The sequence below is a fragment of the Carcharodon carcharias genome, chromosome 33, assembly GCF_017639515.1.
Source record: "Carcharodon carcharias isolate sCarCar2 chromosome 33, sCarCar2.pri, whole genome shotgun sequence".
Classification (NCBI taxonomy): Eukaryota; Metazoa; Chordata; class Chondrichthyes; order Lamniformes; family Lamnidae; genus Carcharodon; species Carcharodon carcharias.
In genome coordinates, this window is record NC_054499.1 from 16,442,997 (window position 1) to 16,464,384 (window position 21,388).

At 45.5% G+C, this 21,388-nt stretch overlaps 1 protein-coding gene across 3 annotated transcripts in view; it reads right to left on the minus strand.

The window, feature by feature from the left end:
* Positions 1–269: 269 nt before the first annotated feature.
* cops6 (COP9 signalosome subunit 6) overlaps positions 270–21,388 on the minus strand; it is a 36,942-nt gene continuing 15,823 nt past the window's right edge. For all 3 annotated transcript variants that reach the window (XM_041178902.1, XM_041178903.1, XM_041178904.1), the window contains exons 5-10: positions 17,144–17,206; positions 11,292–11,339; positions 7,877–7,991; positions 4,890–4,982; positions 4,493–4,593; positions 270–785 (exon numbers count right to left, since the gene is read on the minus strand). In XM_041178902.1, the coding sequence (XP_041034836.1) occupies positions 645–785; positions 4,493–4,593; positions 4,890–4,982; positions 7,877–7,991; positions 11,292–11,339; positions 17,144–17,206 (561 nt within the window). In that variant the 3' untranslated portion in view covers positions 270–644. The remainder of the gene's footprint in view (positions 786–4,492; positions 4,594–4,889; positions 4,983–7,876; positions 7,992–11,291; positions 11,340–17,143; positions 17,207–21,388) is intronic.

Here is a 21,388-nt window from a genome sequence, read left to right on the forward strand (position 1 = left end):
GAGCCCAAGTTCACGGAGGGTAGAAGATGGGAGGTCAGCTAGGAGTGCAGTGGAACAGTTAAATCCAGGGGAAACAAAGGGACAGATGAGCTGAGGCCGAGAGGAGAGTGCAAGTACAGAGGGAGCAGCAGAGGGCAGGGGAGGGGAAGGAGGACAGAAAGGAAACGGACAGAAGAATGAGACGGTGGAATAAAGAGACAATCCACGCTGAAAAGGTGATGTCAGTCTGCTATTCTTGAGGATTCTTGAGTACTTTGAGTGAGAATGAACCAGTTCCTTTAAACTTTATTTCTCATACACAACCGACAACTTCACATCTGCTCCCCAGCAGTAAAACCAGACACATGCACTCATTGTGTGAACTCAAATTCCGATCGAACAAGTCACTGGCACCGAAGCAACAAAACCAGAGAGCGAAAACCAGCCGTAAGTGAAACAGGGTGACAGTTTGGCCCATTTCACAATACTGGCCTAAGCAGCTTCCAGCGAAGGAGAGGAGGGAGAGGTGGTGGGGGAGGGCGGCTCTGGAGAATCGCAGATATACTTCAATCCGTGCTTGCTACAGCCACAAGGTGCCTCGTTCAGAACGTGAACTCTCCTGTCCCGCCCTGCTCCATCCAGAAGGTGAAAGCCGCTGGCAGCTATCAAAAGAAGAGGCCTCGCATGCGTCGGCCAATGCCCTGCCGATCATACAGGATGTTGAACTTGTTCACAAACTGGTTCATGGTGTTGCAGGTCTTGGTGATGGTGCCAAGGTAAGCCATCAATCCCACATCGTTACATTGCTGTGAGGGAGAGAAAGAGACACAGCAGTGATAACACAGTGATATCTAGTTAGAAAACTTCACATTATCACAGTGCCAGGTACTGCCCGCCTGGCCAGGCCACTGACCTCCGCTCGCCTGGCTGGGCCATTGACCCCTGCCCACTTGTCCGGGCCACTGACAGCTGCCTGCTGGCTCTGCCCGGTTATATGCTCGTGCAATAATTAGGTACAAAAAGACAAATGTAAAAGGCAAGTGGAATTCTTGCCTTTATAACAGGAGCTTAAGTGTAAAAGGGATGAGGTTTTATTACAGTTATAGAAAGCTCTGGTTAGGTCACATCTGCAGTACTATAGCATTCTGGGCACCAGGAGGCTGAATTAGGTTTACTGCGCATGTATGTAAACCAATGAAGTTTGGACAATACAGTTGGCGAGCTCCATACATAAAAAGCCACATGCAAGTGTGATGTTGCTATCAAAGAGACTTGGCTCAAAACAAAGAGAGTAGGACTGGGGTATGAAATATTCCTGGATACAAGGTGTTCAGGAAAGACAGAGAAAGGAGGATTGGCTGTATTGATTACGGAGAATATTACAGTGCTAGACAGGACAGGACACCCTCGAGGGATCAGGGACAGATTCTATTTGGTTAGAGTTACAAAACACCAGAGGTGCCATTCCAATACTGGGTTATCTATAGGCCACCAACTAGTGGGAAAGATATAGAGGAGCAAATTTGCAGGGAAATCACAGAAAGGTACAAAAACTGTAGTGATAATGGGAGATTAATAGGTAGTTATTCCACTAAAAACTTGGCAAGACAGAAGTAAGAGTTTTTAAACTTTTTTTTGATTATTCTTTCATGGGTCACGGGAATTGCTGGCAAGGCCAATATTTGTTGTCCACCTTGAATTGCCCTTGAGCTGAGTGGCTTGCCCGGCCAATTCGGAGGGGCAGTTAACCACATTGCTGTGAATCTGGAGTCACATATAGGCCAGACCAGGAAAGGATGACAGATTTCCTTCCCTAAAAGACATTAGTGAACTAGATGCTTTTTTTTCTTACAACGATCGAGAGTGATTCATGTTCATTAATACCGAGATCAGCTTTCAAATTCAGATTGAATTCAAATTCCATCAGCTTCGAACCCATGTTCCCACAGCATTAGCCTGGGCCTCTGGATTACCAGGTCAATGACACTACCACTAGGCCAATGTCCTCCCCAAATCCTTCTGAATGGTGGTCAGGAGAATTTTCTTGATCAGTATGTTTCCAGCTCAATGAGGAAGGAGGCGCTGTCGGATTAGATTTGAGGTGAGCCAAATGTCAGTAGGGGAACACTTAGGGATCAGTGATCATAATATCATAAAGCTTAGATTAACTATGGAAAAGGAGGAATCTAGAATAAAAAATACTGGGGTTAATGAGACAAAAGCAGATCTGTCCTGGTAAACTGGAAATAAAGATAGGTAGGCAAAACTGTAAACAAATAACAAACTCCCTTTAAAGAGATGGATCAGCCACAGTTGAGGTACATACGTTCATGAGGGGGAAAGGTAGGGAAAGTAAATAAATCCAGAGCTCCATGGATGATGGGAGAAAGAGTAAGATGAAGCAGTAAAATGGGGGTTCTATGACAGATGTCAGGTTGATAACACAAGTGAAAAGCTGGCTGAATATAGAAAGTGCAGAGAGGAAGTGAAGAAAGAGATAAGCGATGCAAAGAGAGTATGAGAAGAGACTGGCAGCTAATATAATATGGAATTCAAAAGTCTTCCATAGGCACATAAATAGTAAAAGGGTGGTACAAAGAGGGGTGGGGTTGATTAGGAGCCAAAAGGTAATCCATGCATGAAAGCAGAGGGAATGGCTGAGGTATTAAATGAATACTTTGGCATCTGTCTTTACCAAGGAAGATAGTCTTCATTAAAGAGGGGATAGTTGACAATAATTGATAAAGAGGTATTAGAAAGGCTGACTGTACTTAAAGTTGATAAATCACTAGGATTGAACTGATTCTGCTGGGCAGTTAAGATGGAGGCTGCAAAGGCAATGGCCATAATCTTCCAACCCTCCTGAGGTACAAGGTTGGTGCCAGAGGACTGGAGAAATGCAAATGCTTTTGTTCCAGAAAGGGTGTAAGTATAAGCCCAGCAACTATAGGCCACTCAGTTTACCCTCAATGCTGAGGAAGCTTTTAGAAACAATAACTTGGGACAAAATTAACAGCCACTTGGACAAGTGTAGATTAATTAAAGAAAGTTGGTATGGATTTGCGTCCGGGCAGGGCAGGTTGAGAAAGTGGTTAACAAAACACATGGGATCCTGGTATTTTTAATAGAGGCATGGAGTACAAAAACAAGGAAGTTATGATGAATCTTTATAAAACCCAGGTTTGGCCTCTATTGGAGTAGTGTGTCCAGTTCTGGACCACATGTTTTAGGAAGGATGAGAAGACATTAGAGGGGATGCAGAAAAGATTCACAAGAACGGGTTCAGGGATGAGGAACTTCATCTATGTGGATAGATTGGAGCAGTTGGGAGTGTTCGCCGTAGAGAAAAAAAAGGCTGAGAACAGATTTGACTGAGGTGCTCCGAGTCATGAGGTGTTTGGGCAGAGTAGATAGATTGGCAGCAGGATGGGAACCAGAGTACACCTATTTAGGGTGATTAGCAAAAGAACCAAAGGCGGCATGAGGTAAAGCTTTTCCTTTTTTTCTTAAATGCAGCAAGTGGTCAGGATCTGAAATGCACTGCCTGAGAGAGTGGTGGAGACAGGGTCAATCGAGTGGTTAGGATCTGAAATGCACTGTCTGAGAGTGTGGTGGAGGCAGGTTCAACTGAAGTGTTCAAAAGAAAATTGGATAAGCACCTGAATGGAAAATAATTGCTGGGTGAAAGTGTCGGGGGAGTGGGACTAGCTAACTTGCTCAGGCAGAGAGCTGGCACAGACACAATGGTCCAAATGGCCTCCTTTGGCGTTGCAGCCATTCTGTAACCAGACCTTAGAAAGAACACAGGAAGTACAGATACCGGACTCCTTATTTGGCAGGACCCAAAAACTGGGTCCCACCCTGGGAACCTCAATCCCCATCAGGCATTATTGTCCATCACATCTGGGTCGCGGCATACCGATCCCCTGCTCTTCCGGTCCGGTTTTATTTATTCCATGTCGGGATTAACGGTGCGGAAGCCGGCCTAGTCCGTCCCTCGTCCCTCCTCTGGGGCAGAGAAATCAGCCTAGCTTTATGTTTTAATTAATTCCCAAAATCCAGAAAATCCGCAAATCCGGAACACGTCCGGTCGCAAGTGCCCCGGATCCAGAGTCCGGTGCCTGTAGTGCGGTGCAGCTTCATGAGAATGTAGCCAGAGCTCCGAGGGTTAGCTTATGACATAAACTAGATTTTTACTCCTGCTGCTGCGGGGGAGTCTAGGAACAAGGGGCATAACCTTAAAAAAGAGTGAGGGCATTTGGGATGGAAGATTGGAAGCTCCGCTTCGTACAGTGGAATGGCAATGATAAACTTTCACTTGCCAAGAGTAATGAGAGTCTGGAGCCTGAAGCAAACAGATTGAGTTAAAATACAGATCAGCTCTGACCTCATTGAATGGTCTCTTCTTGTTCCCACTAAGGCTTCCTGGCAGAGTGATGGGTTTCGTTTTGAAAGTTACAGCCCTATCTTGGAGCAGCTACACTTTCCAGATGAGCGACTGACTCTGACTTACATCATAGAAGTCTGTCTTAAACTTGTCGGTGCTGAGGACAGGCAGCCGGTGACACAGGGCGTAGGCCTCACGCAGGATTTCATGGTTAAACGGCACTTCACCTGTCAGAAAGCATGAATGTGACATCAGCAAACCAGCTCACCACACATCAACCCCATATCGTCCTGCACTGACCCTCAGAGATCCTCCAACACTGGCACCTACGCCCAGCTTCCATACCCCACCGCACCAACCCTGAAACTCCCAAGGCCCTGTCCCCATTCCCCCCCAAAACTGCCTAACACCCCACACTCTCCCTTAGGCACCATCCCTCCTTCCCCCAAACCTTGCACTGGCCCACAGGCCCTGGATGGGACAGCTCGGTGCTTGATGGGTGATGTGGGAGGGGCTCTCTTACCCGATTCCACAGCTTTCACGTACTCCAGGATAACTCGGACCCGACTGTGCAGCATCTTGATGGCGCTGTGCTGCGCAATTAGATGCTCAGCCACTGTAAAAGGAACAGAAATAAGAGAATTTAATTAATAGTTTGGGGGAAGGGGGCAGCAGTAAAGTACCAGGTTGGTGTTGAGGGGGTGGATGCTATTGTGGGTGAGCATATTTGATTCTCACTGAACTACCACTTCAAAGGAACATTACCAGACAAATGATCCCAAATCACAAAGAGGGGTTAGGGTCTATGGCTAAAAACTTGGTCAAAGTGGTAGGTTTTAAAGGAAGAGAGGTGAAGGGGCAAAGAAAGTTAGGTAGGAACTTCTAAAGCTTATGGCTTAGACTGCTGAAAACAATTCCGCCATTACAGAGAAGCACAGAACTCTGAGGGCTTCAGAGCAAAAGGTTACAGGGGTCTGTGGAGTGGGAGCAGATTTTTAAAAAAATGTATTAATTCGGAGGAGACGGTAGCGTACTGGTAATGTCACTGCACTAATAGTCCAAAGGCCCAGACTAATGCTCAGAGGACATGGGTCCAAACCCAGCATGGCAGCTGGTGGAATTTGAATTCAATTAATAAATCTGGGAATTTAAAGCTAGTCTCAGTAATGGTGACCATGAAACGATCGTGGACTGTCATAAAAACCCATCTGGTTCACTTATGTCCTTTAGGGAAGGGAATCTGCCATTTTTACCTGGTCGGGCCTACACCTCCAGAGCTAAAGCCAAATGGTTGACTCTTAACTGCCCTCTGAAATGGCCTAGCAAGCCATTTAGTTCAAGGGCAATTATGGATGGCAACAAATACTGGCCTTGCCAGTGATGCTCACATCCCATGAAAAGAATAAAGAAAAAAAATTCATGGGATGTGGGTGTCACAGGCTAGGCCAACATTTATTGCCCATACCTAATTGCCTTGGAGGTGGTGGTGGTGGTGAGCTGCTTTCTTGAACCTCTGCAGTCCATGTGGTGTAGGTACACCCACAGTGCTGTTAGGGAGGGGATTCCAGGGTTTTGAAGGAATGGCGATATATTTCCAAATTAGGAAGGTGTGCGACTTTGTGGGAAATTTGCACTTGATGGTGTTCCCATGCGTCTGCTGCCCTTGCCCTTCTAGGTAGTAGAGGTTTCGGATTTGGAAGCTGCTGTTGACTGCATCTTGGCAAGCTGCTGCTGTGCACCTTGTGGATAGTACACACTGCTGCCACTGTGCATCGATGGTGGAGTGAGTGAATATTTAAGGTGATGGATAAGGTACCATTCAGATGGGTTGCTTTGTTCTGGATAATGTTGAGCGACTGAGTATTGTTGGAATTTCGCTCATCTGGGAAAGTGGGGAGTATTCCATCACACTCCTGACTTGTGTCTCGTAGATGGTGGACAGGTTTTGGAGAGTCAGGAGGTGAGCTACTCAACTGATGCATTCTCCATGGAACGCTTCTACCAATCAGAGTCCAATTGCCAACCAATCAGCACTCTCTTCTCATACAGTATAAATATGTCGTTTCCCCAGACATTGGTATTTTTGTGAATTGTCCTGAGTGAAGATGAAAAGCTTTGACAAAAAATGTCTCTTTTTTTCAGCAATACTCAAGTTCTGTACTACCAAATGAGTAGCTACTCTCTGCAGAATTCCCAGTCTCTGACCTGCTCTTGAGGCCACGTATTTTTGATGGCTGGTCCAGTTAAGTTTCTGGTCACTGGTTAACTCCCCAGGGTGTTCATAGTGGGGGATTCAGCGATGGTAATGCTGCTGAATGTCAAGGGGAGATAATTAGATAGCCTCTTGCTGGAGATGGTCATTGCCTGGAAATTATGTGGCAGGATGCAGAGGTCTACAGGAGGAGGCTGCAGAGATAGGGAGAGGTTGTGCCAAGGAGTGACGAACTTTAGGTGCAATACCTCTAGAATCTCGAGACCACCCACAGTTTTTAATATGTAGTGTTCGTGTTTTATATACAATTACCAATCTTGTTAAGACACAGAAAAGATGCAAAATGCAACTAAGTCTGTCACTGATTTGACCAGTCTATGGGAGAATGTTCCAAAATCACTATATTGGCCAAATATTAACTGCAAATTTCTCGTCTCTTGTCTTTCAATTTGTATACTTTATACATGCTGCGTGTACTACAAACTGGCCTGCTATTTGATCCTAAGCTGAGCTGCAACCCCATAACCTCTCCAACTCTGCTGCCTGTATCCTAACTCACACCAAGTCATGTTCATCCAGTACCCCTGTGCTCGCTGATTGACACTGGCTTCCAGTCCAGCAACGCCTCAATTTTCATCCGTTTTTTTCAAATTCTTCCATGACCTTTTCTCTCTGTAACCTCCTCCAACCCTGAGATCTCTGTGCTCCTCCAATCCCAGCCCCTTGGACATTCCCGATTTCCATCGCTCCACTATTGGCAGCTGTGCTTTCAGCTTCCTCGGCCCCAAGCTCTAGAATTCCCTCCCTAAACCTCTGCGACTCTTCGGCTCTCTTTTCCCCTTCAGTTCGCTCCTTAAAACCTGCCTCGCTGACCAATCTTTCAGTCACCCCTTCTAATGTCTCGTTCTTTGGCCCAGTGTTAAATTGTCTGATTAGTCTTCTGTGAAGTGTCTTGGGATGCTATATAAATGAAAGTTGTTGTTGAAAGGGTCAGAGGTTAACCTGTTTGGCTTCCTGGCAAGTGAAAAAAAAGATGATCACCATGTGGGGAGGTATTATGGAGGGCAGGGTGAGTGAGTAGGATAGTTACTTCATCACGAGTTGCTTAGTTGGAGAAAGGACAATGTTCGGCCTGGGACACCGGGACAGTAAAGCTTGTTATTTTCCATTCTTGTTCTTGTTGAATGGAGCTAGGGTTTACACCAGTTTCCCAGCAGCTGTGGTAGGACAGGCAGCAACACCCCACCACGCCCCCTCAACTCAACACATCGGTTTACAGAACAATGGCACGCCCTTGCCTGTGGAGTTCTCCCCTGTGCCCGTAGCCGTCATGCGAGCCACATGGTCGACTCCGATGCGCTCCGCCTCCTCTGTGGCCAAGGTGTAGGTCAGTTCGGCAAACAGCACCGTGGCCTGGACAAAGAACAGAACAAAAAACAATCAGCGTGGTGGACTCTGTCAGCACAGGGGAGTGTGAGCATTCTCTAGGGAAGCACTAAGAACTGGGCCCCGCCCACTAAGCTGTGGGTCCTGCTTCAAGTCCTGGTTGTGAGGCAGTGACAGCAGCATCATTATATTCCCAGTCATCACTCACCAGGGTTTGTTGCTAGAATAGGTCGGGCAAGGACAGAATCAGGGTCCTACTGTGATGCACTTTCCAGTGGAATAGCTCGCTGGCTCTCATTAGGACTCAGTACTCACACATCAAGTGTCACTTGGTCAGTCAGCCGGCACACACGGAGCTGTATCCCAGCCGGAGTCAGTGAATGCAGCAGAGAAGGCTAAAATAGGAAGAATGGAAAGGATCAGCCAGCCTGAGAGGGACGGGATGGGGTGGGGCTTTTTGGGGGCTTGATCAGCGCCTGCCGACCTAGGGGCAGGGGCGATGGGTAGTGGTCAGAGCCTGCCTGGCTGGCGGGGGTAGGAGCGAATTAAGAGTTTGCTGTTGTGTGAATGCAGCACCTCAGTTGCGGTGCAGAATGGAAAAGTTGTGTCCCACACCAGGCTCCGAGTCCCTTCCCTGGGACAGAAGAGGCTGGCTGACTCCCGATAGCTAGGGTTTACTGTAGCTCCTGCGTGTGGTCAGTGTTGGCATTTGAACACAGCAGGTGGCTGGGGCTGATCCCAAACCTGGAAAGTCATAGATGGGGAGACTGGACTTCCAAGACATCACTCCTCGAGCATTCAAGCTCTCTGGTTAATTGGCGATGGGGACTGAAGGAGAGGCTGGGGAGCAGAAAGTGGTCTAAACTGGGGAAGGGGCCCAGAGATGCTGCAGCCTGGGAAAGGTGGGGGCAGGTGCTAGGAGATTCCCAGCAGTCAGCACTTTAATTCTTGGCATATTTGGCAATTTAGGCTGAGAACAACTACCACAGTCTCTGCATTTTCTAACAAAAGGAATTGGTAAACAGTGAAGAAGCCTGCAAAAGACCGACAGGTCAACAGAGAACAGGCAAAACGGGGGCAGATACTGTTTAATGTGAAAGGGTCTGAGGTGATACATTTTTGGAGGAAAAATAAGCATTCATATTACATTGAAAGGAAAGATACTGGAAGGTGTGAATGAAGAGAGAGAGAAAGGTCCCGAGGTACAGATAGACTCTTCTTAAAGTGAGAGAGCAGGGGACAAAGGTCAATAGAAATAGCCGTTTTTAAAAGTAGTGACATAGTGTGCAAGAGACAATAAATAATGACAAATTTGCACACAACATTGATCAGTTCCCAGCTGGAGCAGTATATCCAGTTTTGTACATGCCACTAGAGAAAGGACATTAAAGTCATAGGGAGAGTATTGATTCACCAGGGCGATGACAAAAATAAGAAACTATAGTTATGAGGAGAGATTTGTGATACAGAGGGAGATTTAATAGGGGTATTCATAGAGTGAAGTGAGCAAGAATATTTCCTCTTGATGGGGGGTCAATAGTTAGGGGTTATTGGTTAAAAATTGCCACTAAGAGAGTGGCAAAGTCAGCAGAAATTTCTTTACAGGGAGGATGGCTAGAGCTGGAATGCTTTACCACAGGGAATAGTGAAGGCAAGTGGAGGAAGCTACAGAATTGTGGACAACGCTGGCCAATGGGATTGATACAGGGCTAAGGGGAGAGAGCAGGACAGTGGGATTAGTTTGGGATTGAAAAAGGGCTTTGAGGAGAGAGTGAGCAGTGGGGTTAGTTTGGGATTGATATAGGGCTATGAGGAGAGAATGGGGCAGTGGGATTTGTTTGGGATTAATACTGGGCCATGGGGATAGTGAGGCAACGGGATCAGTTTGGGATTGATAGAGGGCTATGGGGAGAGAGTGGGGCAGTGGGATTAATTTTGGATTGATACATGACAATGAGGAGAAAGTGGGGCAGTGGGATTAGTTTGGGATTGATACAGGACTATGGGGAGAGAATTGGGCAGTGGGATTAGTTTGGGATTGATACAGGGCTATGGGGAGACAGTTGGGCAGTGGGATTAGTTTGGGATTGATACACACCAATGGGGAGAAAGTGGGGCAGTGGGATTAGTTTGGGAGTAATATAGCACTACTTGAAGAGCGCATGCAATGGGATTAGTTGGTTGTTTTCTCTAGCAACGAGCCAGTACAGACACTGTCAAATGGCACCTCCCCCACCCCCTCGGTACAACGCCTCTGCTTCAGTGAACAGTTGAAATATAATGCAGCTGGATTGAGAGCTGGCCAACTGAGGAGGAGGTGATAAATAGAGAGCCCCGTACATCAGAAAGTGATGTAGCTCTGCTCTTACATTATGCGAATGGTATGGACCAGGTTTGCTATAGTTAGTTCAACATTTTTTGGTTTGAGAAAGTTTTTCTGGCAGGTAACAGGGAAAGAAGAATAGAAAAGAAATCTAGAGAGAAACTGGAGGTAATTGTGGAGACTGGCTGAGTTATGGCTAATCTAAGTAAATGCATACATGGGAAACATTAAAGAGATGCATAACATTATAAGGCTTTCCAGAGGAAAAGGCCAACCTGAATGCAACATATGCACAGACTGAAAGAACAGAGCAGGACTGTATATAGTGCAGGGTATAAACACAGACTGACAGGAACAGACAAGAGACTGTACATTGTGCAGGGTAAACACACAGGCTGAACATAGCACAGGATATATACGCAATGTACAGTCTCTGTGTGTATACTCTGCACTATGTACAGTCTCTTGCCTGTTCCTGTCAGTCTATGTATATATCCTGCACTGACTGACAGGAACAGACAGGCTGTACATCACGCATGATATACACACAGACTGACTGGAACGGACACAATACTGTACATAGTGCAGTGCAAGGTATACACAGACTGACAGGAACAGACAGAGACTGCATATAGTGCGGGACATACACACAGACTGACAGGAACAGAGACCGTACATAGTGCAGGATATACACAGACTGACAAGGAACAGGCTGGGACTGTACACAGTACAGGATATGTACACGGATTGACATGAACAGGGCAGGACCGTACATTGTGCAGGATATACACACACAGAGAGCAAGGAATGGAGAGGGGCTGTGTATAATGCAGAATGTATACACAGATTGACAGGAACAGAGAGGAACTGTACATAGATCAGAATACAAACACAGGCTGACTGTTATAGAGAGGTACTACAACATCATGCATGATACACACACACACACACACACACACACACACACCGAGACAGGACAGAACTGAAGCCAATTAATTCCATACCTCTCCAGCGATGATATCGATGACTGACTCATAAACACTAACTGGAAGCTGTAAGATAAGACACACAGAGTCAGGCGGCAAACATTTATTACATTTAGTCTTTTTTCTGAAGCCAAGTCTTTCCCAATTAAGTGTTACATGGCGGGATCAAGCTGTGGACCCTTTAGAACAGAAACGTGCTTTCAATTTTCCAATCTGGTAGCTTTTATGTTTTCCTGTAATTACCTGCTGTATTTTCAAAGGCAGCATCCTCCTGTGTTCAAAACCTATCCCACTGGAGTCAAACCTTTCCTACTTGGACACCTTTTTCCAGGGCCCCCTCGCCTCCTTCAGTTTCCAATCCTCCTACAGGTCAATGGCTTTAGAAACTCAAGCTTGGCCCCATCTAACCAGTGCCTTCTACTGAACCTCCTCCTCCCTCGCTCCTTGCTGGGGCCCTACACTAACTGCCTTGTTCCTCCCTCCATGATAGTAGGTTCTGGGCAGCACTCAACAAATTGGAGATGAAACCCCCATAGTTTTACTTCAGGCAAATTTCACATTTAAAATATTAACAAGGGCTCTTTTTTCTATTACAAACAGGTTCAGTCAACTGTAATTAACAGCATCTGTGGGAGCTTCCATTTACATTGAGAAAGCCGAACAAGGAGGATTCATTAAGAGTGAGTTTGCTTTTCTCAGCTGTGATGTCAAACAGCTTTTCAGTATTTAAAGAGGGCTGGAAAAGGAAGGTGAATTTTTGGGCCGTTTTTAACTTTGTTGTTGGGAGATTGCTTACCTTCACTTCTGACCCCTCGTCAAAAATCTCAAAGGGTTCTGGGGCTAGAGGGGTTTACAGAAATACGAGGGTGTGAAGGCATGGAGGAATTAAAAATTGTTTAATTTTGAAGAGTTGAATACTGGGAGCTAACGCAAATCAGCAAGCACAGCGTTGACGGGTGAATGAGGCTTGGTGTGGGTTAGGTGATGGATAGGAGAGTTTTGCAGGGGTAAATAAAGAGGGAAAAACCTACTCGACCTGGTCCTCACCAATGTCTGGCCAAAACAGTATTGGTAGGAGTGACCAATGCACAGTCTTCGTGGAGCCAAAGTCTCACTTTCACACTGAGAATGTCCTCTATTCTGCTGACGCTGTTTCTGTCTGGAACTACCACTGTGCCAAATGGAACAGATTCAGAACAGACCTAGCAGCTCAAACTGGCATCCGTGAGGTGCTGTGGGCCGTCAGCAGCAGCAGAATTGTATTCAACCACAATCTGTAACCTCATGGGCCTGGCATATCCCTCACCCTGACCATGACCATCAACTCTGGTTCAATGAGGAGTGCAGGAGAGCATGCCAGGAGCAGCACCAAGCATACTTAAAAGTGAGGTGCCAACCCGGTGAAGCTATAATACAAGACTACATGCATGCTGAACACCGGAAGCAGCATGCGGTAAACAGAGCAAAGTGATGCCATATCTAAGAAGTCAGATTAAAGCTCTGCAGTCCTGCCACATCCATTGGCGAGGGTGGTGGAAAATTAAACAAATAACCAGGTTGAGGAGGCTCCAACATCCCCTCCTCAATGATGGAGGAGCCCAGCACACCAATGTAAAAGACAAGACTGAAACAGGTGTAACAATCTTCACAGCCAGAAGTGTCAAGTGGATGATCCAGCTCGGCCTCTTCCTGAGGTCCCCAGCATCACTGATGCCAGTCATCAGCCAATTCGATTCAACCCACGTGATATCGAGAAACAGCTGAAGGCACTGGATACAGCAAAGGCTCTGACTACTTCCCGCTGTAGTACTGAACACTTAAGCTCCAGAACTAGCCAAGCTGTCCCAGTACAGCTTATGATCCCCATGGGGGAAACAACAAACCAAAATAATCAAACTTCCTGAATGAGCCCCAAATGAAGAAATTACCAACAAGAGTTCACTTTCTGCAGCTTTTACTTTGATACGAATCAGAACCAACGCATATCAACATCTTGGGGTTACTATTGACCAGAAACTGAACTACAGCAGCCAGATAAATACTGTGGCTACAAGAACGGGTTAGAGACTTGGAATTTTTAGGTCAGTAACTCATTTCTGGACTCCCCAAAGCTTCTCCACCACCTACAAGGCACAAGTCAGGAGTGATGGAATACTCTCCACTTTCCTGGATGAGTGCAGCTCCCACAATACTCAAGAAGCTCAACACCATCCAGGACAAAGCAGCCCGCTTAATTGGCACCACATCCACAAACATTCACTCCCTCCACCACCGATGCAGCAGTGTGTACCAACTACAAGATGCACAGTCATCAAGGCTCCGTCGACAGCACCTTCCAAACCTGCGATACCCATCACCTAGAAGGGCAAGGGCAGCAGATACATGGGAACGCCAGATGGACCACAGAGATTCATGGCGGCAGCTCACTAGCACCTACTCGAGGGCAATTAGGGATGGGCAATAAATGCTGGCCTAGCCAGCAAGGCCCACATCCCATGAAATAATTTTTTAAAAAACAGAAGGAAGGTGGGAGAGGGAGGCCCAGCCAGGACAGCATTTGAATAAAAACAGAAAATGCTGTAAAAACTCAGGAAGTCTGACAGCATCTGTGGAGAGAGCAACAGAGTTAACAATTCACATCTGTATGACCCTTCTTCAGAGCATTTGAATAATTCAGTCTGGAGATGACAAAAGCATTGATGAGGGTTTCAGAGAAAAATGGGCCAAGGCAGAGGAGAAGAAAGGGAATAAATAGTACAAAGGTGCAAGTGGGCGGCCTTCGTGATGGAGAAAATATGGGGTCAGAATTTCAGCTTGGGGTCAAAGAGCTGGTGAATATTCTGTTTCACTCAAAAACAGCGGGTGGGCAAGAAACTGGTGGTGAGGGTATAAAGTTTGTGGCAGCTATGGAAGACAATGCCTTTGCTCTTCCCGGTGCTCAGTTGAAGGAAGCCATGGTTCCTGCAGGAATGTATATCTGACATCACGGGAAGAGTGGAGGGCTTGAGTGCAGTGGTGGTGGGGTAGAGCTGGGCGTCATCAGTAAATGTATGGAATTTGATCCCAAAGGGATGATTCTATCGAGGAGTAGGGGAGAAATGGGAAGGGGGGTCCAGGATAGATCTTTGGGGGAACTCCAGAACTAATAGAGCTGGAAGAGAAGCCATTTCAGGAGACTCTCTGACTATATTGGGGAGCTAGTAGCAGAGCAGGCAAGGGCAGTGCCACACAGTTGGTCAGGAAGGAGAAGTGATGGACAAGGATGGTGTGGGCAACAGTGCCAAAGGCTGCAGGCCAATTGAGAAGGACAAGGAGGGGTAGCTTACTGTGGTCACAGTCACAGAGGATGTCATTTGTGATGCGGGTTCTTGCTGTTTCAAAGCCATAACAGGGGCAGAAACCCAAACGGGGAGATTTAAAACAGAGTTGGAGGTCAGATGAATATGAACCTGGGAAGGTACCAAAACTTAAGAGGTTAGAGGTGGCAGCAAAAGATTTAAGGGTAGAGGCTGTTTTTATTTCAGGAGAGCGAGTGACAGTAGGTATGAAAGGGAGGGGGACGGTTTCTAAAGAGAGGTGACTGTCTGTTATGTCAGCAACATGGGAGCTAGGAAGAATTGTTGAGTGGTCAACGGTTTGATTGGCACCACATCCACAAACATTTACTCCCTCCACCACCAACATACAGTAGTAGCAGTGGGTACCATCTACAAGGTGCACTGCAGGAATTCACTAAGGCTCCTTCAACAGCACCTTTGAAACCCATGACCACTACCATCCAGGACAAGGGCAGCAGACACATGGGAACACCACCTCCTAGAAGTTCCCCTCCAAGCCACTCACCATCCTGACTTGGAAATATATCCCCACTTCTCCACTGTCGTTGGGCCAAAATCCTGGAACTCCCTTCCTAACAGCACTGTGGGTGTACCTACACCACAAGAACTGCAGCGGTTCAAGAAAGCAGGTCACCACCACCTTCTCAAGGTCATCTAGGGATGGGCAATAAACACTGGCCCAGCCAGCGAAGCCCACATCCCATAAATTAATTTTTAAAAAGTTTAGTGGGAGTGAGATCGAGAGAGCAGCAGGTGATTCTTGTGGATAAGATGAGCTAGGAGATATAGGAGAGAAAGCAGAGAGCAGGATGTAAAATCATGGCTAGGGTACAAGGGGAGGGAAGGGATATTTGAGTAGCTGGGAAGTATTAGGTCAAAGAGGTTACTGAATGAATAGTCTTAATTTTCATAACTAGGGAGGGAAAGAACGTCTCATTAGTTGCCAGAGGCAGGAGAAAGGGGTTCAAAGACAATACTTGATGACATTGAAGCCAATAAATCTCCTGAAAGGGAAAAGCGGAACAGACTAATAGTGAGTTAGTGCTTCTGTCCAATCCATTTACACAGAGTTTCTTCCTCCTCCTCTTCTTCTTCTTTAGTCACCGGAGCAGCTTTTCACATGAAACAACTGCAGTTCCTTAAGTATCGACAAAGCTAGGTACTGGAGCCCTCTAACGACAAGATTTAACATAAACTCCTATCAAACACACAGATTATGGTTTTGTTTGAAAGCGGTTTGGCAAAAACTTCAATCTTTGCGGACAATTAAACATTTGTACAGAGGCTAAATTAGTGCAATGTTTTGGCAGCGGTTAGTTTTTCAACTCTACTGTGTATCGTGGCTGGATTTAAATGGTGCAGTCACTATGTCAGAACAAGAGAATAAAAAAACGCATGACACAGATACAATGTGTGCCACTAAGGGGGAAGAGAAGGGCAAAGGACAAGTGATGACTGGGGAGAGAGTTTGCAGCAGAGGGGCAATGTGAAGAGTGGCAGATGTAGCAAACAGAGAGAAGGGCAACAGCAGGAAAGGTGAACAGAAACGAGTTGAACACATAGGTGGAGGAAAATGAGTAGCAACAGTGAGACATAACAAGGGCCAGCTTAATGGTACCGGGGTTTAATGAGGGCCAGTGCAATGGTGGGATTTGACAAGTTCAGTGGGTTCACAACAAGGGACAGTGCAACAGGTCAGCAGGATTTGATGAGGTGCAGTGCAAGAGGGCGGCAGGATTGGCATCTAATGAGGGGCAGTGTAATTTAACAAGGACAGATGCAATGCTAGCAGGGTCTAACAAGAGGCATTGTCATCGAACAGCTGGATCGGGATCCAACGAAGGGCAGTGCCATGGAAAGCGGGTTTGGGATCCAATGAGGGGCAGTGTCACGGAACAGCGGGATCGGGATCTAACGAGGGGCAGTGTCATTGAATAGCGGGATCTGGATCTAATGAGGAGCAGTGTCAGTGAACAGAGAGGTTGGGATCTAACGAGGGGCAGTCCCTTGGAACAGTAGGATCTGGATCTTATGAGGGGCAACATCAGCGAACAGCAGGATTGGGATCTAACAAGGGGCAGTGTCATGGAACAGCGGATCGGGATCTAACGAGGGGCAGTGTCACAGAATATTGAGGTCGGGATCTAACGAGGGGCAGTGTTACAGAACAGTGAGGTCGGGATCTAACGAGGGGCACTGTTACAGAACAGTGAGGTCGGGATCTAACGAGGGCAGTGTCACCGAACAGTGGGATCAGGATGTAAAGGTGGCGGTGCCATGGAACAGTGGGATCTGGATCTAATGAGGGCAGTGTCACTGAACAGTGGGATCAGGATGTAAAGGTGGCAGTGCCATGGAACAGTGAGATCTAGATCTAACGAGGGGCAGTGTCATCGAACAGCAGGATTTAACAAGAAGCAGTGTAATATTACAGCGGGATTTAATGATGGGTAGAGCAACAGCACAGCAGGATTTAACATGAATACTTTTCTTTGAACACAGTCCACCTTTAAGTTAACACATATTACTTACATCTGTGTGCTTCGTCATGGGATTCAACTTGAGGAAGAGTGGGCTTTCAATAATCTCACACACCTGCAAGTGGCAGAGGAAAGGTCGGGGTTAGGGGAAAATTCTTTAATTCTGCACAGGAAGATCTTTAACAGAGGTAGCGGCTACCCAGCACATTTGTGGCATGCAACAGCAAGAGAGCCAGTGGCTGTATAGAAAAAGCACTACTGGCCCAAGAGATCTTACAGGAGATCAGAAAACCAACAGTGCAGCATACAGATAGAGCGCCTGCTGGACTATCTCACCCAAAAACCAGGCTCCAGTCCCTGGTGCATCAGGCACTGGCTTTTCGTTTCCGTATCCTGCGTGCAAATCCAATCAGAGCTGAATCCATAATCAAGGCTGACACAATGCAAGGCCGAGGGAGTGCTGTGGTGTCTTTGGCTGGGGCGTTAAACAGGAGACCTATCTGCCTTCTCAGGTGGGCAGAAAACATCCCATGGCATAACTCAACGAATAGAAATGCAGTTCTCCCTGATATCTTGACCAATATTTATCTGCCACATTGTCTACACATTACAAAAGTGACTGCATTTCAAAAATACTTCATTGGCTGTAAAATACTTACAGAAGTAAAAGTAGGGGAATTTTTAGGCAATAGCAACCATAACATAATACACTTTAAGGTGATGATAGAGAAGGACATAAGTATGATGAAAACCAAGTTAATAGATTATAAAAAACTGATTCTGAGATACTAAGAATCGAACTTGGTCAAATAAAATGGGAAATTATATTGGCAAACATCTATGTGGAACAACAATGGGAAACACTTAAAAAGCTGTTCAAAAGAATGCAAGAAAAATGTATTCTGCTAAAAGGAAAAGCAAACTAAACATGAGTGGGAACTCCATTGATGAATAAAGAATAAGAATAACGAATAAGGTTGAGAAACGTATCAGCCATGATTGAACGGCAGAGCAGACTCAATGGGCCGAATGGTCTAATTTCTGCTCCTATGTCTTATGGTCTTAAAGACATAAAGGAGCAATGGAGGGTTAGGAAAGAGGCAAACATTAAATACAAACAGATAGCAGAGGAGGGCATGATAAGAGAGAATACAAAGGGATTAGGAGAGAAAGTTAAAAAAAAATTAGGAACTATTATATTAAATCATCATGACACACAAAACAAATAGTGAAATAGGCAAATAATAAAAAAGGGAGGCTGTAAAGAGAATTGGGCCATTAGGGGATAGACAGGATAAAACCACAGGTAACAATAGACAGATGGCAGAAATATTAAATCAATATTACACTCTGGCATTTATCAGGGAGATAGAATAGGGAGATATGACGTTGACTGATGAGAAGAGTAATGAGGTAAATGCACTTAGAATTGAAAAAGTGGATGTATTGAATAAACTAAACAACTTTCAAAGAGGGTAATACTCCTGGTCCAGATGGATTGGATCCACATATATTTAAAGAATTGAGGGAAGAGATAGCATAAGCATTACTGATTATGTAATAATTTGTTCGAAAAAGGTGTAATGCCAGAGGACTGGCACATGGATAATGTGATTCCTAAATCTCAGAAGGGGACAGACGATGTCCAGGGAATTATAAACCAGTCAGCTTAACATGGGTTGTCAGAAAAATAATAGAATTCCAACTAAAGGCAAGAATAGAAGGACATCTAGAAATGTGAAACATAATAATAGTCAGCATTGATTTCCAAAGGGAAAGCCTTGCTTGACCAAACTTTTGGAATTTTTTGAGGAGCTAACCGAGAGAGTTACATACAATCATACAAATTAGGAGCAGGAGTGAGCCATTTGGCCCCTCAAGCCTGCTCCACCAGTCAATGAGATCATGGCTGATCTGATGGAGGCCCTTGTGGTCTCAATTCCACTTCCTGTCTATTCCCTGATATCCTTAGATTCTTGACTAACAAGGGAGTCAATCTACATCAGCCTTAAAAGTATTCAATGACCCTGCCTCCACCGCTGTCTGCGGAAGAGTTCCACAGATTCATGACCCTCAGAGAAAAATTTCTCTTCACCTCCATTTTAAATGGGAGACTTTTAAAACTGTGTCCCCTAGTTCTAGTCTCTCCCACAAAGGGAAACATCCTTTCAGCATCCACCATATCAAGTCTCCTCCGGATCTTATATTTTTCAATAAGGTTGCCTCTAATTCTTCTAAACGCCAATGGGTACAGGACCAACCTGTCCAACTTTTCTTTATAGGATAACCCATCCCATCCCAGGTATCAGTCAAGTGTACCTTCCCTGAACTGCCTCTAATGCAATTATGCCCTTTCTTAAATAAGGAGATCAAAACTGTACACAGTACTCCAGTTGCAATCTTACTAATGTCCTGTACAACTGTAGCAAAACTTTACTTGTATCTTTCATTCCCCTTGCAATAAGCAACATTCCATTTGCCTTCCTGATTATTTGCTGTACCTGCATACTAACTTTTTTTTTGTGATTCATGTGCCAGGACATCCATCTCTCTGTACCTCAGAGCTCTGCAATCTCTATTTTAATAATATGCAGCTTTTGTATTCTTTCTGCCAAAGTGGACAAGTTCACATGTTCCCACATTGTACGCCATCTGCCAAATTTTTGCCCACTCACTTAACCTATCTAGGTTCCTTTGCAATTACAATTCCTTACAATTTACTTTCTCACCTACCTTTGTGTCATCAACAAATTTAGCAACCATGCATCCGGTCCCATCATCCAAGTTATTGATACAGATTGCAAATAGTTGAAGCCCCAGCAATAATCACGGTGGCACGACACTTGTCACATCTTGCCAATCCGAAAATGACCCATTTATACTTTAAAAGCTATTAAGGTCAACCAAAACTCTGTTACCTGTGTCCTTACTCACACCAAGTCCAGCTAACCCACCAGCCCTGTGATCGCTGGCCCACACTGGTTTACCAGTCAGCAACACCTTGATTTTAAATTTCTCAGCTTGGTTTTCCATAGAAAAGTTACAGCACACAAAGAGGCCAGTCAGCCCATTGTGTCTGTGCCAGCCAAAAAAAAAACTAACTGACCATTTTAATCCCACCTTCCAATGCCTGGTCCATAGCCTCGCAGGTTACAGCAAATCAAATCCCTCCATGGCCTCTCCTTTCTCGCTATCTCTGTATTCTTCCCCCCGTCCCACAACACTCCGAATCTCTGCGTTCCTCTAACTCTGCCCTCTTCAGCATCCCTGAATTGCTCCAACATCGGCAGCCATTTCCTCAGCTGCCTGGGTTCCGTGCTGGAATTCCTTCTGCAAAAGGAGGAAAGAGGGCAAAACAGGTTATAAAATGCCTTGAAAACTACCCCATCAAGCTTTTGCCCATCTATCCTCCTAACGTCTTATGTGGCCAAGTGTCAAATTTAAAATGTTCCTGTGAAGCACCTTGGCACATTTTATTATGATAAAGGCACTATATAAATATAATTTGTTGTTGCTGTTTTTGATGATAGGGCAGAGATAAATGTTTCCAATAGCAAGACAAGACCTCGGGGTCACAAATATAAAGTAATCATAAATTCAATGGGAAACTCAGAAGAAGCCATGAAGAGAGTGGTTGAAATTTGGAACTTACTATCATGGAAGTAGTTGAGACAAAGGCTGAAAGTGATCATTTAGACACTTGAAGGGTTTAAAATTAATAAGGTGGTGATATTTGAAAGGCTGTTTGTACTTAAATGTTGATAATGCACCAGGACCAGATAAGAAGCATCCAGGGATACTAAGGGAAGTCACAGTGGAAATTCTGGAGGCACTAGTCATAATTTTCCATCTTCCTTAGACTCGCGGTGCTGCCAGAGAACTGGAGAATTGCAAATGTTACAGGAATTCACCAAGGCGCCTTAGACAGCACCTTCCAAACCCACAACCTCTACCATCTAGAAGGACAAGGGCAGCAGATAGATGGAAACACCACCACCTGGAAGTTCCCCTCCAAGCCACACACCATCCCGACTTGGAAACATATTGTCGTTCCTTCACTGTCGTTGGGTCAAAATCCTGGAGCTCCCTCCCTGTGAGCATTGTGGGTGTACCTACACCATATGGACTGCAGCAATTCAAGAAGGCACCACCTTCTCAAGGGGCAATTAGGCATGGGCAATAAATGTTGGCCTAGCCAGCAACACCTACAATGCAGGAATGAATTTTAAAAATCCACATTCATAAAGAGTGTAAAGATAAGCCCAGCAAATACAGGGCACTTTTTTAAAACTTCAGT